At 53.4% G+C, this 25,229-nt stretch overlaps 2 protein-coding genes across 2 annotated transcripts in view; one reads left to right on the top strand and one right to left on the bottom strand.

The window, feature by feature from the left end:
• Nucleotides 1–120: 120 nt before the first annotated feature.
• Kdelr1 (KDEL endoplasmic reticulum protein retention receptor 1) lies at nucleotides 121–9,624 on the bottom strand. The gene is made up of 5 exons (XM_036180309.1): nucleotides 9,264–9,624; nucleotides 8,510–8,610; nucleotides 8,115–8,273; nucleotides 2,153–2,405; nucleotides 121–879 (listed from the first exon to the last, which is right to left on the bottom strand). Exons 1-5 carry the CDS (start codon nucleotides 9,352–9,354, stop codon nucleotides 845–847), a joined length of 639 nt encoding a protein of 212 aa, XP_036036202.1. The 5' UTR covers nucleotides 9,355–9,624; the 3' UTR covers nucleotides 121–844.
• Nucleotides 9,625–14,685: 5,061 nt separating this feature from the next.
• Grin2d (glutamate ionotropic receptor NMDA type subunit 2D) overlaps nucleotides 14,686–25,229 on the top strand; it is a 40,019-nt gene continuing 29,475 nt past the window's right edge. Inside the window, 5 exon segments of the mRNA XM_036180275.1 lie at nucleotides 14,686–16,121; nucleotides 19,659–20,278; nucleotides 23,996–24,110; nucleotides 24,352–24,563; nucleotides 24,800–24,968. Coding sequence (XP_036036168.1) covers nucleotides 14,904–16,121; nucleotides 19,659–20,278; nucleotides 23,996–24,110; nucleotides 24,352–24,563; nucleotides 24,800–24,968 — 2,334 coding nt within the window. The 5' untranslated portion in view covers nucleotides 14,686–14,903.

The raw sequence follows: 25,229 nt of genomic DNA, 5'->3' as shown, positions 1-25,229 counted from the left end.
GAGTCCTGGGGTACCCATTTCTCATCTTCCTACTCCTTCAATACATCTGACCATCCCTAGAAGGTCCATTACGCAAAAGCAGAACAAACCAGGGCCCAGCACAAACCAAAGAGGGCAGGGGACAGTTTTCCTTGGTTTATTTCAAGAGAACAAAGAATCAGCCATCAAATTCTGTACAAAAACATGGTGTTAGAGTGTGGTGACCCCCAGGCCAGCTAGCCCCCTTCCTTCGAATAAGCCCAAAGCATCCCCTAATTTGACAAAAAACAGGACAACCCTCCTACCCCACCCCCACAGAAAAAGCTAACAAATTCTGGGGAAAAAATATGAAAAATTAGGAAGACCCTCCTTAACTTTCTTCCTTCTTACCACCAGTCCAGGAACTTGTGGGGAGGATCGTGGCCACAGCCAAGTTAGGCAGGCAGGCATTGGCAAACGTAGTGTTTGGCAACCATGGGGCTGGGGTGGGATCTTGGAGGGAGACAAGTGGCTTAGACAAGGGAATAGACCTCGGCTGGCCCTGGTCCAGAGAACACTCAAAACACAGTTTATAAAAAATCAGGGCCAGGGTAGAAGAGAAAAAAGTCATCAGAATCAAAAACTAAATAAAGGAAAGATTTGTTTTTTTGTTTTTCTTCTCTAAAAGGCAAAAGGCTACAAACAGCTCTCAGGTCCTGAGCTCCCCAGGATAGGGGTCTTCCACTGACCCCCAAAACCCAGCTGGAGGAGTGGGGAGCCGGGAGGGGTGAGCTCTTTAAAAAGTCAACTCTGGGTGGGAAGGCTCTTGGTCTTCTGCAGCCTTCCTCGCCTCCTGCCCTGCCTCGGAAGGCTGGTGAGGCCAGGGCTATGCAGGTAAGCTCAGCTTCTTCCCCTTTAGGACTGTGGAGAAAGAGACAAGGTGGGCCTTACCTTCTATCCCACAGAGGGGCAACCTCCCACCCTGAGTAAGGTCTGCTAGTGAACTGTGCAAGGAGAGGAAGCCCCCAGGACTCTGCATCCTGAACCACTAGGTTGAGTCTAGATCAACCAGGGGGTAGAACTGGAATCATGACCTTGTCACAAGGGCTGAGCAGAGGGGGCCAAGAGCAGGCTTTGTTTTCAGATCACTACAGACAGGGTCAGATGGCCTAAGCAGGGTTGACCAGGCATGACTACCCCTCCAACCTTCCTTAATGCTTGTTTGTTTGTTTGTTTGTTTGGTTGGTTGGTTGGTTGGTTTTCAAGACAGGGTTTCTCTGTGTAGCTTGGTGCCTTTCCTGGAACTCACTTGGTAGCCCAGGCTGGCCTCGAACTCACAGAGATCCGCCTGGCTCTGCCTCCCGAGTGCTGGGATTAAAGGTGTGCGCCACCACTGCCGGCCCAAGCCTTAATTCTAGGGCCTGGAACAACCTGACCTCTAGGCTCTTGCTTTTTTTTTTTTTTCTTTCCCAGAGCTGAGGACCGAACCCAGGGCCTTGTGCTTGCTAGGCAAGCACTCTACCACTGAGCTAAATCCCCAATCCCCAACCCCTAGGCTCTTATCTTGATTGCCCCAGACTCTGTGCTTTTGTGATGCCTAGGCTAGCCACAAACTGGACACAATCCTGCCTTAGCCTCCACAGTGCAGGGATTACAGGGCTGGTCTTATTGCCTCTTTCCTTCACATACTGATTTCTGGTCTTCAGGTTTCTGCTTAAACATCACCTCAAGATGCCCATGGGCCCTGGGTCAAGGCAGGTTCCACCCTTGTAACTCATCACCCAAGAACACACCCGCCTCTATCCATTGAGTGTTCCTGTTGTCACTCTTGCTCATGTGCCGCCATCTCCTCAGGAGGAGCTAAGGGAGCAGAGGGCCTCAGCTACCATTTCCACTATGGCCAAGCCCTGGACACAGCCCATACTCAGTCAATTTGTACAGTGAGCATGAACTCACTGTCAAGAGTCCCTGCTTTGCCTGATCTGCACTTGTAGAAATAGAGCCTGAGGGTCAAAAGCTGAGCCCTGAGGATGCAGAATCTGGGATCTACATAGGGGAAGGTAGGCCTGGAACCCCAGAAGCCAAGGAAGGAGCCCCATCCCTCAAGTGATATTTGGCTAAAGATAGACCGTGGGCCCAGGGCATACAGGACTAGAGAGAGCAGCCCTTTCAGCCAGCCTTGCGTCCTGGTTACCTTTGGTGATATAGAGGTAGAAGAAATCGCAGTAGAGGACTGTCTGGACCAGGCCAGCAACGATGGCTATGAGGTCGAAGAAGCCCTCAAAGTGGTAGCGCCAGATCCAGTTGAAGAGATAGAGTGTGCGGTAGACGCCCAGTGCAAACAGGTAGTGAGTGGTGATGGTCTCAGCCTCTCCAGTCTTGCTGATCATGAAAAGCTGTGGCAGGATGGCCACCGACTCCAGATAGATGGAGAAAGTCCAGAGGATCTGCAGAGGACAAGGGTAAGGGACAGGATGAAGCAGCTGGTCAGCAGTATCACAGAATGAGGACTATAAACTATCCCTAGCACTCAAAATGTGGCCCACACTGTTGAGCCACATCACAGCCCATCACTACTCTCGTCACACCCCCTAACATCCCCTTACACAGAGAGGAAACTAAAGCCCGGAAGGTAAGATCCTTGCCCACGACCACAGAGCTCCTGAGCAGCAGAGCTGGGGCCTTGACTGGAGCTCAAGTTCATGAGCACTTTTCATCTCCCGAGAGCAAAAGGCACCAACTCCAAACCCACCCCTGACCCCACCTCTACAGTGGAGACCCATTCCTGCTCTCATAAGGATACCATTAAATATGTGACCTCCAAAGACCTAAGTCTACATTACTCTCTGGCTCAAAATCCTTTGGTGGCATGTTACTGCTCAGAATAAAATATAGACTCCCAACCTTGGCCCTCAAGGTCCTCCCTCTCCTCCCTCTCTAGGCAGCACAGACTGTTTCCTCCTGCCTCAGGGCCTTTGCACTTGCTCCTCCCCAGCATATCTGCCTGCTGAGGCCTCCTAACCTCAGCAGCTAGTCACTTCCTGAAAAAGGTCTACGTTGGCCACTCTTCCTCCAAGACTCACAGCATTTGCCTTTTGGGATTTTTTGTTTTGTTTTGTTTTACTTAAATTAAAAAAAAAAAAAAATTATGGCAGGCGGTGGTGGCACACACCTTTAATCCCAGCACTGGGAGGCAGAGCGAGGCGGATCTCTGTGAGTTCGAGGCCAGCCTGGGCTACAGAGTGAGATCGAGGACAGACAGAGCTACACAGAGAAACCCTGTCTCGAAAAACAAAACAAAAAAAAAAGGGATTATGGGGCTGGAACAATGGCTCAGCAGTAAGAGCACTGGCTGCATATCTTAGAGGACCTGGGTTTGATTCCCAGCACCCACACAGCAGCTCACAACTATAACTCCAGTCTCAGGAGATCTAACACCTGCTTCTTGTCTCTAGGCACCAGTCATATATTTGGTGCATAGACATACACACAGGCCAAAAAAAAAGTTTAACTTATGTGGATATTTAGCCTGCACATATATCTGTGCACCACGTGGTACCTGCACAAGAGAAAGAGCACCAAATCCTCTGGAACTGGAGTTAGCAGGGAACTTCAAGCCACCATGTGGATGCTGGGAATCAAATCCTGCACTGGAAGATCAGGAAATGCTCATAACATCTGAGCCATCTCTCCAGCCCCATTTATTTTATGTGTGTGTGTGTGTGTGTGCGCCAGAGTATAAGTATATGCATAACATGTTCAGGAGCTCTTGAAGATCAGAAGAAGGCATCAGATTCACTGGAACTGGACTTTCAGGTGGTTGTGAGCCATTATGTGGGCGCTGGGAGCTGAAACCAAGTTTTCTGCAAAAATTATCATGTGATCAACCACTGGATCACCTCTCCTGCCCCCTGGTTCTGTGCTGTTTGAGACAGTGTAATTTTACTAGATAGCCCTGGATGGCCTGGAAATCACAGACAGCCTCCAGCTTCTTGAGTGCTGGGATTAAAGGCATGCACCACCAAACTTGGCCTCTTTGTTTTTTTTGAGAAAATCTTGTTCTAAAGCCTAGGTTGGCCTGGAACCCACTTACACAGCCCAGCTGGCACTGTCCTCATGAACCTCCTGTTGGGATTACATGCTAGTTAGTGTCGCTGCATGTGGCACGTCATCCTGTCACATCTCCTCTGTATTCTGTGAAGCCCAGAATCCTGTGTCTTGCTCACCCCAGGGTCCCCAGCACCGGCACAGCTCCTGACGAGGGAGGCAAGGAGTCACCCAGGGTGAGCAGCTACTGTGCACAACACAAGCCACCCTTAAGGGAACATGGACAGCCTCTTTTATGACCAGGTCACCACAGTCCCCGTGAAGTCACAGCTCTCTGAAAGTCCCACCTGGGGGGGTTCATGATCAGCTATATACCTGAAACCTCCCCACAGAGAACAAAGCCAGGTGGCAGCTGTGGCTTCTCCACAGTTGTTTTGGTTTGCAAGAAGGAAGTGAGAAATCCCAGGACAGGCTGGTAACAACCTCTCTTACACCATGGGGCATTAACTGGCTTCAGCCTTAATATTTCAAGGTGGATCCTGCTATTACCCTCATTATACATATGAGCAAATTGAGGACCCAACGACTAAGAACCCTGCTCCCAGGCAGGTGCCTACTCCCTGACTAACCAGAATCCTTCAGGCAGTCATTGAGAAATATACCCATTTGGCTGATGAGCACTCAGCTCTCATCCTTGGTGTGGCCCCAGGAGAACTGAAGCACAGCTCCCAAAAATAGGCCTGTTGCCATTTACCTGTTTGCTCTGGGACAGCTGAATATTGATTATTTTAGATTTATTTTCTGTGTATTAGTGTCCTTGCTATTTGTGTGTGTGTGTGAGAGAGAGAGAGAGAGAGACAGACAGACAGAGGGAGAGAGAGAGGGAGAGAGAAAGAGACTCATATAGGCCAGGCTGGCTGTCCTGGAAACAAGATCCGCCTGCCTCTGCCTCCTGAGTGCTGGGATTAAAGGCATGAACCACTACACTCAGCTAAATTTTTTTTTTTTTTTTTGAGACAGGGTTTCCCTGTGTAGCTTTGCACCTTTCCTGGAACTCACTTGGTAGCCCAGGCTAGCCTCAAACTCACAGAAATCCACCTGCCTCTGCCTCTGGAGTGCTGGGATTAAAGGCATGCGCCACCAACGCCCGGCTCTCAGCTAAAGTTTTTACAATTTATGTGTATGAGTGTTTTGCCTGCAAGTACATATGTGCACTATGTCCATGACTGGTTCCCACAGAGGTCAGAAAAGGGTGTTGGGTCCCCCTGGAACTGAGTTAGATGAGTGAGATCCAACATGTGTGTGTATGTTGGAAACTGACTACATTCTTCTGATAATGCTCTTAATCACTAACCATCTCTCTCCAGCCCCCTGAATTTTTTTTAAGATTAGTTTTTATTTTTATTTTTATGTATGTATGTCTATATAAGTGAATGCTACATATACATTGGGTGCCGGTGGAGGCCAGAAAAAAGTATAGGACCCCTGGAGCTAAAGTTATAGGCAGTTGTGAACCAAATTCTGCAAGAGCGGCGAGTGCTCTTAACTGCTATGCTATCTTCAGCCCCAAGAGCTGAACTTCATTCATTCATTCATTATTTTTGAGGCAGAGTCTCACTATGTATTCTTGTTTGCCCGGGAACTCAGTATGTAGACCAGGCTAACCTCATACTCATTGAGATCAACCTGCTTCTGCCTCCAAGTGCTGGAATTAAAGACATGCACCACCGAGCACAGCCAGAGAGCTGGAATTTTTTAAAGAGTATTTTCAGAGACAGGCGGTGGTGGCGCACGCCTGTAATCCCAGCACTTGGGAGGAAGAGGCAGGTGGATCTCTCAGTTCAAGGCCAGCCTGGGCTACAGAATGAGTTCCTGGAAAGGCTCCAAAAGCTACAGAGAAACCCTGTCTAGAGAGAAAAAAAAAAAAAAAAAGAGTATTTTCAGGCTAGGTGTGGTGATGCAGGCTTGTAATCCCAGCATTTGGGAGGCTGAGACAAGAGTATTATTTTAAACTTATGGCCATTCTGGCCTACCCAGCAAAATCTTGTCTCAAAAAGTTATTTTTCAGCCAGGCAGTGGTGGCACACACCTTTAAGCCCACCACTCATGCAGATCTCTGTGAGTTTGAGGCCAGCCTGGTCTACATAGTGAATTCCATAATAGCCATGGCTACACTCGGAAACTCTGTCTCAAAAAACAACAATAAAAAATTAACAAAAAAGTTACTTTTCCTTCTCTGGTTAAAAAAATAACTTTTAGAGTGTACAATTTACTAGCATAGACTCAGAAAACAGTCACCCTCTATGCCTACCCTACCTCAGTTAGTCTCCCTACCTGCAAAGTGAGTCCAATAGCTTCAACTCAGCAGTGGTAGAGAACAAATCAACAGTTCATGTCCAGTACACCACAGTGACAGTGGCACATTTACACAGTCAGAGTCTGGTGCCCTGGCTCCCACCACAGCAGTCACCCGCCCTCTGGTACTCCTGGGGGCCCATGGGCCAATGTTGACTTCAGCCTGCACAGTGCTTTTAAAAAAAACATCTTGGACTTTGCAAAGTGGCAATATCTTAGCCAATGAGGTTTATCCAAGGTGCAAGTATTGCTAATTGAAAACTTTGCCAACCAGGTGCACACCTTTAATCCCAGCACTTGAACTTGGGAGGCAGAGGCAGGTGGATCTCCGAGTTCGTAACTAGCCTGGTCTACAGAGCATGTTCTAGGACAGCTACACAGAGAAACCCTGTCTCAAAAAACTAAAAATATTAAAATAAAAAAAAAAAGACTTTTCCCAATACCCTTCCATGACAGATTGAAATATAGTTGACGGGTTGGGGATTTAGCTCAGTGGTAGAGCACTTGCCTAGCAAGCTCAAGGCCCTGGGTTCGGTCCTCAGCTCCAGGGGAAAAAAAAAAAAAAAAAGAAACACAAAAAAAGAAATATAGTTGGCATTTGTAATTTTAAAAGAAAAAGAAGAAAAAAATACATTTTGAATATGTTGCTAAAACTTTGAAGCTAGATCTTGTCTGAGGACTCCCAAATTAGAGCTTCTGTTGAAAACCTCAGCATAACTGACCAACTAGGGCTGGCTCCCTATTAGTGGGCTGCAAAGAAAGAGTATTCCATTGATGGTCCTCATCAGCCCTTGAAGCATGAGTTGGCAGACTTAAGCACAGGCCCTCCTAAAATTCCTCCAAGGAGCACATACAGACCAACCAAACACCAAAGAGTAAGAAATAAAAGCTGCTCTGCCTCCCGAGTGCTGGGATTAAAGGCGTGTGCCACCACACCACCCGGCTAGTTGTTAGCTTTTAATGGCTGAGCCATCTCCAGTCTGATTTCTCATTTTACAAAAAACTCAGGCATACGCTGCCCATAGTCCCACCATGGTCCAGTTGAAGAAGCAAGCTTCCAACCCCTGTACCTCAACTCCAGGGCCTCCTCAGATAACCAATAAGTAACCCTGAACTCAGTAACTCTCACATGACCCACTTCACAATGGGGAAACTGAGGCAAAGAAGGACAAGTCACAGGCTGAATTCATTACGGTAGAAATAGGATTTCCCAACCAGGAGATGTGACATACACCTATAATCCAGGCCCTGGAGCAAGAGAATTGGAAGTTCCAGGCCAACTTTTGATCCATAGTAAGCCCCTATCTCAAAAGACCAATGACTGACATTGTGGTCCAAGGGCAACACATTAGCCTAGCATGCACAAGGCCCCAGACTTTTCCTCCAACACTTCTTGGGGGGAAAACAACAAATAAGTTGTACAGCTGGGTTTCAAATTCAAGTAGCTTCACTCTAGAGCCCTGCTGCCCAGTCCTAACCCCCGTCAGTCCACTCCTTACTGGACTGGACACCCTTAGACATTCAGATGCTTAAGGATCAGTTTCCTCATCTGAAAATGGGGCGCCACTCTATATGAACTTAGCCTGCCAGCATATGTTAACTGCACAGCCCAACAGCACATGGTATGAGCTGCCTCCATGGACCTAGGCTAGCATGTCTGTAGCTCCTGCATGAGGAAGTCTCAGCAAACCCTGCAGAGGGAACCCCTGAGAGAGCGCTGTCACCCAACCACTGCAGTCCCAGCAGAAACCTACCTCCAGAGGGGTGAAGTCGTGGTTGACCAGGAATGCCAGAACAGCCGTGGGAACAACGAGGAACTCCACCCGGAAAGTGTCATGGTTGCCATCATAAGTAGCTTTGAACTTGCTGTAGATCATCCACACCGTGGTAAAGGAACAAGCTATGTAGACCACCTGAGAGGGTGACAGGGCAGCTTACAGGTGAGGCCTCCATCCAGTAGGCTCAGACACTGGAAACCAAGTTCGCAGCCCACCTCCCTCAAACCAGATGTCCTCCTTCATGCCTAAATGCCTAGACATCAGTCTCCCATACTTGACCAAAGTCTAGATTATGAGTTCCTCCTCCCTCAGACTAGACTCCTCTCTGACCCCTGGCCTGAGCCCTGCCACAGCTCTGCCTGCAGCCCTACCTTCATGCAGGTGTTGTAGAGTGAAATGTAGTTGGTGAACAGGTCCAGATATCGGGCAGTAAACACCACAGCAAACAGGACCTGGCTCTTCCCTGAAATGCCTGGTTGAGACAGAGAACAAGGGGCAGGGTAGAGGGAGCCAAGGTGGGCTACTTGGGCAATAAACTAAAGTGCAGTCAGTGCCTGGGCCAGCCGGCCGGAACTCTAGAACACAGCAGTCCCCAAAGGCCTTGAAGCCTGAGCACGGCCCTTTTCCCACCATCCACAGCCAGGGGGCAGCCGGCCCCAATGATACTACAGACCGAGGCTCCGTCCCAGGCTAGGCCTCGCTGATCCCCTCGTCTCCTTCAGGGTCCCCTGACAGTCTGGACCTGCGTTGAGACCTAGGGAGAGCCCTGCCTGACTTCAGCCTCTCAGCCAGTCACCTTCCTCCCGCTCCCTTCCTGGCCTTTACAGTCCACGTCACCAACTCCCAGCCACTTCCCCGCCTGCCATGGCTCCTGGTTCCCAGCCGCGGAACACCCATAACTGTCCCAAAGGGTGCTGCAGAAGGTTGAACTGAGCGCCCGAAGCCACCCCCGCCAAACTATGTGCACCCCTGAGTCTAGGGAAAGGAGCTGACCCCCTGGTGACCCTAGATCTAGAAGGATACCCAGCAGGCAGTCCGGGAGGACTCTGTCCGGCCGAGCTCCGGCCTTCCCGGTACCCCAGGGCGGCCCGCTCCCGCCCCCTCTCCGCGGGGTGGGGCTCTCACCCGCACACGATCGGGACTTCCAGATTTTGAGCAGTAACAAGATGATGGCTAGGAGATGGGAGAGGTCTCCCAGGAATCGGAAGAGGTTCATGTCTGGGGAGCTCGGGCAGGACTGAGCTGGGGGGAGGCTGGCCGGCCCGGCTGCCCCGGAGCTGTGGTGCTGCTGGGTTGAGGGCTAGAGAGGAGCCCTTCGGTAGCTCAGCTCCGGGGAGGGGGCTCTGGGAGGTGAGCTGAGGCCGGAGCGGGTGGCAGAGCTGGCAGGGAGAAAAGGGAGGAGGGCCAAAGGTGGGAAGGGAGGAGTCTGGGCTGGAGCTCCACCCCGAGGGCGGGTTGGTTCTCTGGCGCCCCCTGTCTCCCGCCACCTGCCTTGCAGAGTCGTACCGAATGAAGCAGTCCTCTTGCCTTCAGAAGGGTCTTTAGGATACCACACGCTCCCTCCCCTTAGCAGGCATCCCCGAGCTTGAGTTCTGAACTCCAAAGATCCTGGAGCTGCCTAGGGAGATGGTGCCGTCTTAAATCTTAGCGCTGGGAGGATGAAGCAGATGGATCCTCAGTCCCAGGCCCAGGGCTCCATAATGACAATCTATTCCCCCACAAATTATTGATACTAATATTACTAATAGTAACAACAATAACAACAACAATCCTGGAGATTAAGAGGGTAGACTTCTGGCTTCCTCAGTGTTCTTTAGTCCCAATTCAGGGAGAAGATCCAGGCCCTCCTGCCACACATCACGGGATCCAGACCCAGCCTACAATCCCTTTCTTGACTGTGACTTTATCACTCAGTATTCTAACCTACATCCACAATCCCTTTCTCTTCTAAGACCCCAAATTTCAGGTCCTGGCTCTTTCAGAAACAGCACCACTCATGTCTTCTCAGATCTTAGGACACAGGAATCAGGACTCCAACAGTGAGCATAAGGGCAGAAGTCTGATACGCTTGCTATAGGCCTAGGTCCCAGCCCCGCTACACATTCATTCTCTCTCTCTCTCTCTCTCTCTCTCTCTCTCTCTCTCTCCCTCCCTCCCTCCCTCCCTCCCTCTCTCCCCTTTCCCCTCCCTCTCCCCTCCTCTCCCCTCCTCCATCCCCTCTCTCTTTACCCAGCCCCAGCTCCCATCCTCAGGGGTCCAGGAGTCCTGAAGCACACTCTTTCCAGTGCTAGAGATGCTAAGGACTGCCCTACCAGAGGTAAGATGGGTAGGTGACTTCATGGAACCACAAAGGTAGGGTTATGGTGAGGGTTGCTGTGTCTATGACACAGCAGGCGGTTCTCCAGGGGACTGAGCACTCATGACTATAGGAGACCAGTCCATCACTGATCAACTGGTCCCTCAGTGATGGACTTGCTCAGAATCTAGACCCCTAGCATGAGGGAGAAAAACTAAGACCTGTGGTCTGAGGAAGGAGGGCTGGTTCTAGAATCTTGGTTCTGAAAGAAAGGGCCAGGCATTGGACCCCCAAGTCTGAGAGAGGAGAGCCAAGGCTTGGAATCCTGGGAGGGTCTAGACCTCTGGGTCAGAGGGAGGGATGGTTAGTATCTAAACCCCTGGGTCACAGGAAAGAGTACCAGGGTCTGGACACCTGGGTCTGGGAGAGAACTGGACATCTAGGTCTGAAGGAGGAGGGAAGTGCGAGCCTAGCTAGCCCCGTGGATTTTCAGGGACGAGGGCTGCAGCCTGAGGTGAGAGGACCGGGGTCCCACCCATCAGTCTAGTGGGTGGGCGGATGTTGAAGTCCAGAAGAGGGCAGGGGCGATTCCAGCAACCCCCAACGCTCTGTCTGGGTCCCAAACTGTCTGTACCAGGCAATGCCCTTGTCCACCCACCTCTGCTTCCTCCCATTTCATCGCGGCCCCTCAGTCCCATGTCCCATGAGGAAAGCAGAGGCTTCAAAATGGGGTAAGGAGTGGCCCCCTCCCTCGGCCCCAGCAGGAGGAGGGGTCCCTAGGGAAGCCAAGAGGGGGGGCTGTGGGTCTCCTGGCAGGGAAGGACGGGGACTGAATGTTAATCGCATCCTGAGTGAGTGTGCGAGAACACAGCGAGTGTGTGAGTCCCTCACGCTCTGGCTCCTGCAAGCCGTGGCCGCTGCCGCTGCCGCTGCCACTGCCACCCTCCGCCCGCGCCCGCGCCCGCAGCCTCCTCGGCCACCAGCGCCCTGTTGAGGGGTATCTATCAGCCTGGGTGGGTCCGCCCGGCCCCCAGGGGTCTCTCGTGCTACAGCCATCTGCTAGGTGAGGAAGTGTGTCTTGGTGTCAGGCTGGCTGGTGGGGGGGGTGTGTCTGTAAGGGCTGCAGCAGCCGGGGCTGAGGGAGGAGGGGTCTGTCTGTCTGAACCGACCCTGAGCCTCCTGCCTGCACTTCACGGACCCCCGATCGGTTCCCTGAGCCCCCAAACCTGGATGGATGGTGTGCACCTGGGTTCTGTGCCTCCTGCCTGCATCCAGCCGAGTATCTGTGTGTCCCCGGATGCCTGTGTCCTCCTGTCTGTCTGTCCAAACAGCCACTGAGAGCAGTGACAACGCGCCCCTATTGGGGCCCTGCGCAAGCGTGTGTGTGTGTGTGTGTGTGTGTGTGTGTGTGTGTGTGTGTGTGTGTGTGTGTGTGTGTGTCTCCCTCATCAAGCTCCGGGGGTGTTGAGAGGGAATCCCAGGGAAGTGAGATTGTGTGTGTGAGCATGTGCATGTGTGTTTCTGCCTGTGCTTGAGAGTGGGGGCAACGGAGGGGGGGGGTCCAGAGGTGGCCAAGCAAGGAATGGGCAAGCAGTTCCTCTGATAGGCAGCCTCACGCTCCTTATACAAACATACACGAGCCACTGGCTTCAGAGGTGACCCAGACAGACAGACAGAGACGAGGGAGGGGGTGCCGAGAGCACAAAGGGGATGCCAATAAGCTAGGGAGAGGTGATGGGACATGCCAGCCAGGGGAGGAGCCCGGACTGAAGCCGGCAGAGGGGGGCACCCCAGGTGGGTGGAGAGGGATCCCCATGGGGTCAGGCCGCAAGAGGACACCCCAACAGCCTCCGCAATGTCCGGGGCCCAACTTCCAGCGCAACATGTGTAGCCTCATCCTTGCCTAGTCTGGTGGCCGCAACCTTGGGGGACAGGGCAGGGCAGGATCAAGAAGAGGAGGGACAGAGCCGGGACAGGCAAAAGGTCCCCGCCACTGCCGCCTGCGCTGCTGCTCCTGCTGCTGCTGCTTCTGCTGCTGCTGCTGCTGCTGCCTCGCTGCCGCCCTGGGCCTGGCCCCCAACCAGCTCCCCAACACTCCACGGAATCTTTGGGTCTCTGGACACTGGTTCCGGTCCTGGCCCCCCAGCAATTCCCCCCACAGAACAGGGTCATGAAAAGGTAAGGCTGGGGCAGGGGATGCAGGGGGGGGGGGTGGGGATATGGCCCCTTCCAATCTAGGGCGGGGAAAGTTGGCCAGGGGCCTCAAGGAGGGAAGGGGTTTGAAAGCAAGCAAGCCAAACGTCTCTGCCCCCTTGTCCCTCAGGGCCCATCTTCCAGCTGCTCTCGCGCGCTCACTCTCTGCCCCTTTCCTAGGTTTCTACACCTCAAAACCACCCCAGGCCTCTATTCCCCTGACACTTTACCCTGTCCCCAGCTGCACATAACTGAATCCCACCTCTGCCAGTCTCTCCACCTCACCTTCTCTACACCCCCTCCGGCATCAGTCTCCCCATGGCTGGCTATCCCTCTCTTCTCTCCCTTTCCCTCCCACCTCAGAGCTATGAGTCTGCTATTAATACCCCTGCCAAGGACCTTGAGGGCGTCCAGTGACCGGCACCCAGCCCTAAGCAGCCACCCCTTCCTCAAGGTTCTGGAATGCCCTTCCAGGGTTGGGATGGGGAGACACTGGCTTGTGTGTGTATGCAGTGGGGGACAGGAAGCTTTCTGCAGCACAGGGAGGGGAGCTGTTGACCAAAGCCCCCCCATCCCCATGGTGGGTTAGGGGACAATGGAGGCAGAGACCCTCTTCCTCCTTATGCTCTGGACAAGACAGGAGAAGAGCACTTGGAAAGGCCAGAGCTAGTGGGCAGCAAGATGTTGGGAATGATGGGGTCTGAGGCAAAAAGCGCGCGGGGGGGGGGGGGGGCGTCCCTTAAAGGAGTACAAGACAGGAACCAAGACTCGCAGCAGTTGGGGCAGGAGGCCAGGGTCCCCAGGTCCTGAGGAAGAAATGACTGCTCCACAGCGCTGGGGGAGGTGGGGTACCTGCCAGGCCAAGTCTTCAGCCGGGAATTTAGCCGGGGCTTCTATGAAAGGAGGGCCAGGACTCTTGGCAGAGCAGGCTGGGGGAATGGCTTCTTAGGCCTCTTTGGGGATGGAAGTGGATGCTAAACTCATGAGGTGGAGGTCGAAAATGGACTTTGCCAACCCTGTTGTGAGCTCTGGGGACTTTGCCTTAAGGAGACTGATACTCGGGTAAGAGGGCTGGGTGGGAAGGTTGCCCTCAGGAATCCTTTATGGGAAAGCTCTGCCTCCTGGCAGGGGTGGGGCTGAGGCTGCCCTGCTAGGCCTCACAGTGACAAGGACCTTGGACCCCAAAAATGCAGAGGCTAGGGTCTGAGAAGCGAAGGAGGGGCTGATGGCTGAGCAGCCACCAGGAAGGGAGAGGAGAGCCAGTATTAACCCCGCAGGGGCCAGGCCACAGCTGTGCGTTATTTTGGGGAGGAGGGGGGGGGCTATTCTGAGCACGGATTGAGCCAGCTGCTTAGGGAAGGAAAGGCAATGGAGAGGAGGGGCAGGAGGAGGCATGGCCTGCGGGAGGGGGCACCCCCTTCCCGGGGGAGATGGAGGCTCAGGACCTCCAGAAAGGTGGGATGGCAGTTTGGAGGATGAGGTTTCCAGGCAGGGTAGGGAGGTGTGGGCCTCTGCCCCAACCCTTGCTGTCTAAAATGGACAAGCCTATGCTACCATGGCAACCAGACAGGAGACTGACAGCAAAGAGAGAACCCTTCTGTATTCGGACCCTGACCCATTCAGGAAGCCCCCAGTGCAGGCCTTGGTGCTTTCTGGGAGCAGATATCAGGCCCCCAGGCCTCCTCCTCCGCAGATCTAGTACCTAGATACCTAGTATCTAGGAGCCTGGGGTTTTAGCCACCCACCCCAGGCAACTAGTATTCAACAGGGGCACACTCTTCCTTTAATTTACTAAATTGCTCTGGGCTGGAAGCCAGGGACCCCCCCACACACACCAGTGCTCCACAGCTGTGCCCCCAACCCCAAAGCTGGCCTGTGACTCAGTTTCATCAAGAATGAAAGTGAGGGGCAGGAACAGGAGGAGGGGCTAAGAATGGCTGGGGTGGTGGGTATTTTCTCTCCTTGGATACCCCACTAATTTCTCCCCTCTCTCTCTCCCCACGCCCTGACCCCCTTTTCCTCTCTCATTGCCCCCTTCCTTTCTTCCGTCCATTCTCATTCTCTCCGCCACCTGGCTCTGCCTTGCTTTCATGTCTGTGCTGGGCACCTCCCGGGTGGGGGTCTGGGTCTCTGCCTCATCTCGCTATTTCTGTCTTCTCTGTATTTCATTCGCTCTGCCTGCTTTCCTCCATCTCCATTCCTTCTTCCTGAGGTTGGTGTTTGCCTGACTCTGGGTGGCTGTGGGTCCCTGCCTTCCAATTCTGGGCTTGCCTTCTATGCCCCCCAACTTTCTCATCTCTCCACCTCCCCGCTTTTCTCTTCCTCTCTCCTTGCCTCACCACCATCCTCTCTTGGTCCTTCTCTTGGGTCTGTGTCCATCTGAGCCTCTCCTTCCATCTATCCTTACTCCTTCCCTGACCATCTCTGACTGTCCCCTCTCCTTCGGCCTCACTCCCGTCTGTTCCTGTTTTTGTCCCATCTCTGGGTCTCTTTCCCATCGGTATGACCACTGTCCATTCCATCCCTGTCTCCTTCCCTCCCTTACCTCTGCATCTTCCCTGACCCCATTACTCACCCCCTCCCGCCTTTGCGTCTCCTGGTTCCCACATTCCATTCCTCCATCTTCCCCCACCCCTCCCTCTATTTGGATTCCATCTTTCCCTTCCGCTCCCTCCACTGCCTTTCCCGCTGTCTCTTCGTGTCTCTGGTCTGTGTCTCTGTCTTCATCTGTTTCTCTCTATGCTTCTGCCTCTCCGTCTCTCACCCAACTTTCCCCTCTCATCCTGACTCTGCGTCTTCCCTCACTGGATCCCACTGTCTCTGTCACCTTCCCCATCTCCGATTCTCGATCACTGTCTCCTCCTTCTGTCTCGGTCTCCCTTTATCTCTGTCCCTCATCTCTGTTTCTCTCCGTGTCTGCCCCTCCCTCTTCTCCATCACCCAACCTTCCCCTCTCGCCCCGTCTCTCCTGTGCTTCCCCTCGGGCTCTGCCCTCGCCTCCCGTCCGCGCAGAGGCCGCCCGGCGGGGCCCGCAGGCGATGCGCGGCGCCGGTGGCCCCCACGGCCCTCGGGGCCCCGCTAAGATGTTGCTGCTGCTGGCACTGGCGTGCGCCAGCCCGTTCCCGGAGGAGGCGCCGGGGCCGGGCGCGGCCGGCGGGGGCACGGGCGGGGCGCGGCCGCTCAACGTGGCGCTGGTCTTCTCTGGCCCCGCATACGCGGCCGAGGCGGCGCGCCTGGGCCCGGCCGTGGCGGCGGCAGTTCGCAGCCCCGGCCTGGACGTGCGGCCAGTGGCGCTGGTGCTCAACGGCTCGGACCCTCGCAGCCTTGTGCTGCAGCTCTGCGACCTGCTGTCGGGGCTGCGCGTGCACGGCGTGGTATTCGAGGACGACTCGCGCGCGCCCGCCGTCGCGCCCATTCTCGACTTCCTGTCGGCGCAGACCTCGCTGCCCATCGTGGCCGTGCACGGCGGCGCCGCGCTCGTGCTCACGCCCAAGGTGCGCGCGACCGCGGGGGGCGGGGCCTTGCGGCTCGGGGGCGGGGCCTTGCGGCTCTGGGGGCCGGGATGGGACTTAGTCTAGATTGACTTGGGGCGGGGACGTTCGTCGAGTAGCAGTGCCTAGAGGAGGCTGAAGGGCAAGACTCTGAGAGGCAGGCTTTGCGAGGCGAGACCTATGATAGCTTTGGAGCCCGTTTCATCGAGGTTTGGGGGGCTTATAAGGCCGGGGACCGTCACTGGGGGCGGGGCCGTCCGTTGGTCAGTTTCCACGTTGGTGATAAGAGTCAAGTCTAGATAGGGAGGAATCTGAATTGGAGGGGTGTGCTCTAGAGGGTTCACAGCGCCTTCCGGTGATCAGCCGCGAAGGTCAGATAACCGGGGAGGAGGTGGGTCCCAAGTGAGGAAGAACTAGGAGCAGAAGAGAGAGATTCTAAGGAGAGGCGACAGGGTCAGAAACTACAGTTATGGGTCTTGGACCAATGAGGGAAAGAGTCAGTTGGAAAGGAATGAGGTTCAGAAAGAGGTAGAGTCTAGTGAAGAAGTGGTGTCCAGGACAGCAGGTCAGGGGGCCGTGGGAGAAGAGGCATGGTGGATGGTTCAGCTGTAGGATGGCACCTAGAGGCCTAGGAATGAGAGCAGAGCCATTCGTGCTGAGAGGTGGGCTGACGAATGGCAGACTAGGTCCAAGAACAGATCTAGTGCTCAAAGAAGGAGAGAGGGCTGAGGGTAGACTGGGTCCAAGCGATGTACTGAAAGGACTTTACCAAGAGAGGAAGTAGGCCCTTGGAGTGGGGTTTGAGAAGGAGCATGTCAAACTGTGAAAGTATGGAACTGGGTTCAAGAAGGAACAAGCCCAGCCTGAGAGACTGGTGCCAGTAGTGGCCTGAAGACAGGCCTGCCTCCAGAGGCCTGGGGACAGTGGGTTGTGGTGGACTTTTGGTGCCAAAGAAGAGACATGGACTAGCCTAGTTTGCAGACTAGAAAGATGAAGCCTAAGAAGGGATGTATTGGAGGTGGAGCAAGTGAAGCAGAGAAGTGGGATTGGCTGGAGGATGGAGCCACCTGGGTGAATGGAACGTAAACTGGTCAGCTCCCAGCTAGGAAGACCTTTGGCATTGTGCCTGGATCACCATTGCATCCTAGGACTCGCAGGTTTGTCCAAAACATTGTGGGACAGACCTCTGTCCAACATCCTTGTTTCCTGGCTTGATTTGTAGGCCTGGCTGGTGCCACCATGGAACACTGATACACATGGCCCCTTGTGCCTCCACTGCTGCTGAGTGTGACCCACTGAACACTGTTATCCACTCTGTGCAGCCCATTACCTTCAGAGACACATGTAGTTCCCTCACTGTCCTTGGGTGAGAGAAGGTGTGACCCTCACTACTCCAGCTATGCTACAATGAGTGCCACACCCTGCTGGTGGATGAGGTCCTCTGGAGTCTCCACTGCATGCTGGGAAGCCCCTTCTTCTCAGGACAGCTGTCTCATACCCAGCATCAAACCACTGGCACATGCCAAAGGAGAAATCTGATGGCTGTTTGCATGGAATTGCAGGAAGGCTTGTGAGGCCTGGGGCTTGTTTAAGTTCAGGATTATAAAACTGAGTTGGTGGAGGTTGGGTCATATGGAACTTGCACTCAGGTAGTGAAATCTGCCCTAAGGGAAACCTGTAATAACTGAGGCTAAGGCTCCAATGGATGGTAATCAAGAGAGGCCTCCTGAGGAGGTGGTGTCTGTGCTGGCCCAGAAAGATGATGAGGGGTAGCTAGGCATGGAGGATCTGGGGAATGTGTCCCCAGGAGGTACAACTGCTAAAGGCAAAGCTTAGAAGAAGCATTCTGTGTGTGAGAAAGAACAAGGTGGAGCGGCTGCAGCCGGTGAAGAGCTGGGAAGGCAGGAGATGAGCTCAGACAGGCACTGGGGGGTGCTCATGTAGGCCATGTGCTTGGGCCACAGTGGGGGCTTTCTTTAGCCTTGATCCTAGAGTAGGACGATTGGAAGCCTTTCAGTTGAGAAGAGATGCGTTCCAATTAATATTGTGAAATGATCACTTTGGTTCTGTTTGGAGAACAAACAAAAGGCTTGAGAATGGAAGCAGAATGTGCCAGAGAGCTGCAGACCTCTAGGCCGGCCAGTGCAGGCGGGAGGTGAGGAGATGGGGCTGGGGGTCATCCGGAAGAACAGCTAAGACTAGTGAGGGCTTGCAGCCAGGATGCCTTGGAAGAGGCCTGGAGGGAAGCCTGAGGGGAACAAGAAGAGGATGGAGCTGGGGCTGTCGTTCTGGAGTTTAGCTGCTTTAGTGCTTGCCTGGCTTAAAGGAGGTCCTGAGTTCCACCCCCAGCACCATGTAAACCGGATGTAGTGGTGCATTCAGTAACCCCAGCACTCAGGAGGGGCAGAGCAGCAGGAGTTCGGTCACTTCTCTTGAATAGCTGACGATATATGAGATCCTGGAGGGAAGAAGGGGATTCTGGCTTGGGGGTGCAAAGAAGAGGAGGGTTGTGAAGAGTCAGGAAATGTGCTTTGGGCATGCAAGTTCCTGAGATACTTGTGGAAATCCTGGTTTGCAGATGGTGACTAGAAAGTGGGATAGCTTTGTCTGGAGCTCACGGGAACAGTTGTAACCAAAGATAAGAGCCTTGGGCACACTGCACAGAACTTCCTGCAGCGATGAAGATGGACTGTGTCTGCTCTATCCAGCAGGCAGCTGCAGAGCCGCAGGTGGCTGCTGAGCATTTGCATGGCGCAGCTGAGGAACTACTTTTTTTTTTTTTTTCAGTTTAATTTTAATTTGAATAGCTACACATCGCCAGTGGCTACCATACTGGATAGTGCTAGAGACAATATTTAAACCCATGGTGCCAAATGACCTAGGGAGTGTGGACAGAAAAGGAAAGAGAACACCATAAAGACCGCTTACATTTGTTTAGGGTTCTGATGGAGGAACAGAGGCCAACAAAGGGAGACAGAAGTGGGGGGCGTGGGGGCAGGAGGGAAATTAAAGGGACAGTCTGCTCCACTTGGGAGGAAGAGTACCTTCAGCATCCTCACTACATGCTGTCTTGTAGTCTTTGCAAATGGGGCTAGAGTGCCTCAGTGGACGCTGGAAAGACGTGGGGTGAATTCATGGTGGTGACATCACATGATGCCATAGATAAACCCTCAACCCTCAGCAGTTCACCCCAGTAAGTTGTTTCCCATTCATACAAACTCCGTGGGGTGTCCTCACTGGAGGTATTCCTCCTTATGCTGAGTGGCACAGGCTCCATCCCTCCTGTGACTGGGAGACCCTAGGCCTTCAGAGTTTTCTCCTGAGTCTCTACAACTGCCCTCAGACGTGAGAGTAAGGTTCAGGGTGAGTCTTTAGGTGAGCCTGGAAGAACTCAGTTATGTGGTTAAACATAATGGAGACGAGGCCAGTGCTGCAGAAGGAAAAGGAGCCAGCCAGGCCTGGGAAGCAGTCATAGTGGGGGCTGTGGTGCCACTGGCTCAGCAACTATGCTCTGCTCACCGGTGCTCCCTGTTCCCGCAGGAGAAGGGCTCCACCTTCCTGCAGCTCGGCTCCTCCACAGAGCAGCAGCTGCAGGTCATTTTTGAGGTGCTGGAGGAGTACGACTGGACATCGTTTGTGGCAGTGACCACGCGTGCCCCAGGCCACCGGGCCTTCTTGTCATACATCGAGGTGCTGACTGACGGCAGCCTGGTGGGCTGGGAGCACCGAGGAGCGTTGACACTGGACCCCGGGGCTGGTGAGGCTGTCCTGGGCGCACAGCTCCGGAGCGTCAGCGCGCAGATCCGCCTGCTCTTCTGCGCCCGCGAGGAAGCAGAGCCTGTTTTCCGGGCAGCAGAAGAGGCTGGCCTCACGGGGCCTGGCTACGTCTGGTTCATGGTGGGACCCCAGCTGGCTGGAGGCGGGGGCTCCGGGGTCCCTGGGGAGCCCCTTCTTCTACCAGGAGGCGCCCCACTGCCTGCGGGGCTGTTCGCAGTGCGCTCTGCTGGCTGGCGTGACGACTTGGCACGTCGAGTGGCTGCTGGTGTGGCGGTGGTGGCCAGAGGCGCCCAAGCCCTGCTGCGAGACTATGGCTTCCTGCCTGAGCTGGGCCACGACTGCCGCGCCCAGAATCGCACCCACCGCGGGGAGAGTCTGCACAGGTGATTGGGGAATACTTGGAGTACTCAGTAATGAGTGACCTGGGATGGAGCTCATCCTGGCTAATTTCCTTTTCCGTAAAAGGGGCACAACCGAGTGGCCCTTCTGGGATTTAACCAGGTGATTTAGAAGGCACCTGGCGTACAAAGACATCATTACCATTATTCCACACTTTAAGGCTGGGTACAGTGGTGGAAGACTGCAATTCTAGGTACTTCAAGAGTGGAGGCAGGAGACTCGGTGGTTCAGGGTCATCCTTGTCTGCATATCCACTTGGAGGCCAGCCTGGGCTGCATGAGACCCTGTCTCAAAATTGAAATGGGAAGCAGAGCCAGGCAGATGTCTATGAGTTCGAGGCCAGCCTGGTCTACAGAGCGAAATCCAGGACAGGCACCAAAACTACAGAGATAAACCCTGTCTCGAAAAACCAAAACAAAAAAACAAACAAAGGGAATCTGAAATGTGTAACTTTAGTTCAGTGTGGCAGTGTAGACTTGCCATCTCAGCGTGCTGAAGACAGGGGCAGGAAACAAGCATAAAATATCTAAAACAGAAATACCCATTTTTTTATACTTTAACAACTTTGAAATCAAGATATGTCTTATAATTGACCAGTTATCGTGTTTTAATTGGCAGTGCTTCTGGGTTTGTTTGCTTGTTTGTTTTGTAAGTAAAAACAGTACAACTGATAGCAACTTGCCCTGGACAAGCAAACCACCATGAGATGAGTCTCAGTGGCAAAAAGACGCAATGATGGAGTGGCCCGTGCGAGGCAGAAGTTTTTCCTCTGTCGGGTAACATCCCAGAGAGGAGTGTTGTCAGGAGATGGGCTCCGTGGCTCATTCTGTTTTTCTACTCTTGGCACAGTAGAAGCTGGGTTGTAGGCATGACAGATACGTCTGGTCCAGAGAAGGGGGGACGGCATAGCAAAGGAAAAGCGACGTCAAGTAATGTGGAGGGCACAGGTCTCACATCTCATTACTGAGAACATTGTCACATGGCCAGGACTGACATACTGCTTGTGCAAGGCACATCCATTCTGATTAGTTAAACATCTGTGCTGATTAGCTAGACTCCCATTCTGATTGGCTAGTGGCTGTGCTGTGCTGGCTGTTAGATATTTTAACACCGCCCCTGCATGTAGCCGGGAAGGACTGCAGAGTGCTGGGTGTGTCCACCGTTGTTGTGGTCATGGGTCCAGCTCACACACTGCGATGTTAGAAGAAAACTGGTGTGATAGCACCCCTCCCACGGGGAGCTTTGGGGACACAGACCATGGGCTGACAGAGCAGCAGAAGGAAGGCCGTGGCCCCTGAGCCCAGTGGAGTCTGGGAGGGCCTAAGGGAGGAGATTGGACAACTGACTTGGGAATCGGGACCCAGAACAAGAGGGTGAGAGAAGCATCCTGTGTTCATAAATACTGAGCGCCTGTGAGGAACTAGAGCTCATGCTGGGCCCTGGGAACACAGGGATGAATAAGACCACAGACGTCTTCAAAGAATGCAAGGGCCTGAAGAGGTGACATACAGGGATGGGAATAATGGCCACACAGTGTGAGGCTTGCAGTAATGGAGATAACAGCAGCCTTAGGGAACATGGGGGAGGAAACCTGCCCAACCAGGACATTTTTGGTTACAAAAAGCAGTCTTGTTTAAATTTCCCCAAGAGAAAGAGGGTTCATTGGAAAGATAAACATGCACAGAACAGACTTTGGGAATTGAGGCCAAGTCCGGGCCAGCTTCTCTTTCATCTTCTGTTTTCGTCTTTCTGATTCTGCACACACACACACTTACCTTTCCCAGCCTCTGTTCAGATCTTAATACATAATTTCTCCTTCTTCATAATTTTAGAACCTACAGGTCTCACTGTAAAACAGCATCCCAAGAGGAAACTGGTTGGTGAGAATCAGCCTCCCAATACAGGCTGCGTAACTGGGGGGTAAGCTGCAGTGTCAGGGGGGTTTCCCGGAGGAAAGAATCCTGAACTGAGACCTAGGGATGAACTACTGGCCAAACTTTCATCCACTGAAAAACCTTTTCCTGAGAATCTATGTGCCAAGCACTGCTTTGGCACAAAAGAATCAAATCAAGTTGGGTGTGGTAGTGTACTCCTTTCATCTCAGAACTCAGGCAGAGCTCTGAGTTCAAGACTAATCTGGTCTAGATAGTGAGTTCCAGGCTAGCCAAACATATAGACATATACATTCATACTTATATATGTATGAGCAGCATACGTACCCATATATGAGAGGTAGATAGATAGATAGATAGATAGATAGATAGATAGATAGATACCCTGACTCCAAAAAACTGAAAAAAAAAAAAAAAGTCACAAAAATCCCCTGCTCTCACAGAGCTAACAGTCTAAGGAGGGAGAGTGAGGGGAGAGGGGCATGCAGTGAACGACAGGAAAAGAAAGAACTGCCCACAGGGGGCAGCCTCTGAGAGGAAAATAAAATGGGTGTGTAAGACAAAAGGCTTAGGGGTTAGATCATATCAGCAGGTGGAACTTAGAGCTTCAAATGATATAGATGGGGAAGAGCTGGAGAGATGGCTCAGTGCTGAGAATACTTTCTGCTCTTGCAGGGGACCCAGGTTGGGTTCCCAATGCCCATATTGGGTAGCTCACAATCACACACACACACACACACACACACACACACACACACACACACACACATTTCTTTAAAATCATTGTATGTAGATGGAGCTGAGCACTGGAAGAGCTGAGTAAGTAGAGGGAAGAGCAAGGCCTGAAGCCCATCATTCTTCAGCCATCTGTATGGATGGGATGGGATGGCCCAAAGGAGACACAGGCAGGGCCTCCAGGCCAGCTTCAGTCTAAGGGTGCTCAGCACATTCACCAGATATGGAGGACATTCACTCCAGGTGTGATCAAAGCACGTAGAAAGACCCAAGGGGGGCAGGGACAACACGCAAACACGGAGCCTCCATAGCATAGAACAGATAACAGGTAATGAGGTCAGGAAGGTGGTGGAATCAAAGCTTTGCCTTGTGTGCACAACTATATGGCTTAAGACTCTATTCTGGGATTCTGGGAGCCAAAGGCAAGTCCTAAGGAGAGGAGGCTGGCCTAGAATCAGCTTTAGGTATAGAAAGACTTCTCTGGGGTGGAATATGGACTGGAAGGCCAGGCAGGAGGCTGGGGGAGGCACCAGGACTCTCAGGGTGGAGGACAGGTGGGGAAGGAAGAACGGGACTTGGTAGACTGGATGGAGGGAGCAGGAGCAACTAGAGAGATGATGTGAGAGCGTGCTGTACTCAGCACAGTGACGATGGTTAGGAGCCCAGAGATGCCCAGAGAGCTTCATCCCAGGAGAAGGGTTATTTGAACTGAGTATTTACAACCTATCAGAGCTGGTCAAGATGAGAGAGAGGTTTTATAGGTACAGCACAGCCCTTGCCAAGGACTGGAGGCAGTAAACTCTCCCCAGGTCCCAAGTGACAATGTATTTAGTGCTGTTAAGAGTTTTCAGGTGGGAAGCCACCAGATAGGGAGTTTCGGAGAAACCATGGCATGTGAGGACTTTGAGGTATCAACACCAAGCTGAAAGTGTGGGACCAGGGTCTGGAGGTTCTGGCAACTAAGGGGAGAACTCAAAGATGAAGACTGTGGCTGGCAATAGAAGAGACTCAGCCCTCAGCAACCAAGGGATCCAGCCCAGGTCCTCATGTGGTCCCTCCCTTTCTCCTGGGCAGGTACTTCATGAACATCACCTGGGATAACCGAGACTACTCCTTCAATGAAGATGGCTTTCTGGTGAACCCTTCACTGGTGGTCATCTCCCTCACCAGAGACAGGACGTGGGAAGTGGTGAGTGGCCCAGACTCCAGGCATCTGTGGGACAGCATCTGGATCCCGGATCTGAGGGAGGAGAAACAGGTCTAGACTCTGAGGTTGAAGGCCATAGTTGAAGGCCCAGGTTCTGGTCTGAAGGAGGAAGAAGCAAGCAATCTGGATTCTGGAGGAAGATGGGACCCACAGTCCCAGAAAGCCATGATACCCTGGAATGCCCCAGGAAGTATAACATGTCTTTCCCCCCCCCCCCCCCAAGGTGGGCAGCTGGGAACAGCAGACCCTCCGCCTCAAGTACCCGCTATGGTCCCGCTATGGCCGCTTCCTGCAGCCAGTGGATGACACACAGCACCTCACTGTGGCCACGTTGGAGGAGAGACCCTTTGTTATTGTGGAGCCAGCAGACCCCATCAGCGGCACTTGTATTAGAGACTCAGTCCCCTGCCGCAGCCAGCTCAACCGTACCCACAGGTGACAGCCCGGGATCCAGATGTTTCAGACTCAGAATCCTCTTCCCTAGAAGCACAGCAGGTCAGGCCCCAGCCCCTCAGCCCTCCAGCTGGGTGACCTAGGGGATGCCAAGGAATTCTTAAGCTTCAATCTCCCAAGAAAGCACTAGCCGTAGTTTTAGCTGCTGTTTGTCCCTCACCTCATGGGAGAGCCTAACAGTGGTCCCCAACCTCTCCAAGCCTGGTCGCTCCCCGCAGCCCTCCGCCCGACGCCCCCCGCCCGGAGAAGCGGTGTTGTAAGGGTTTCTGCATCGACATTCTGAAGAGGCTGGCGCATACCATTGGTTTCAGCTATGACCTCTACCTGGTCACGAACGGCAAGCATGGCAAGAAGATCGATGGTGTCTGGAACGGCATGATTGGTGAGGTAAGAGGCGGGGACAGAACCTGCGGGAGAGGAATCTGAGGATCCTAGGGACAGGGGCCAAGAGGAGGGCGTCCTGGAGCAGGGGGCATGGCCAAAGGAGACGGCTGGGCTTGGTAAGGGCGCTGCCTGGAGCGGGGTCCCAGGCTGAGGGCAACTTCAGGGGTGGGGCCAAGAGAACTGCAAGTTCTGAGGTGGTCGGAAGGGTCCTTGGAGAAGGGGCGGACCTCCTGGAAGGTGGGCGTGGGGTGGTAGAATTCATGG

This window comes from Onychomys torridus, chromosome 1, assembly GCF_903995425.1.
Source record: "Onychomys torridus chromosome 1, mOncTor1.1, whole genome shotgun sequence".
Classification (NCBI taxonomy): domain Eukaryota; kingdom Metazoa; phylum Chordata; class Mammalia; order Rodentia; family Cricetidae; genus Onychomys; species Onychomys torridus.
The sequence above is the reverse complement of the archived record's forward strand: the minus strand, read 5'-3'. Positions and strand labels throughout refer to the sequence as shown.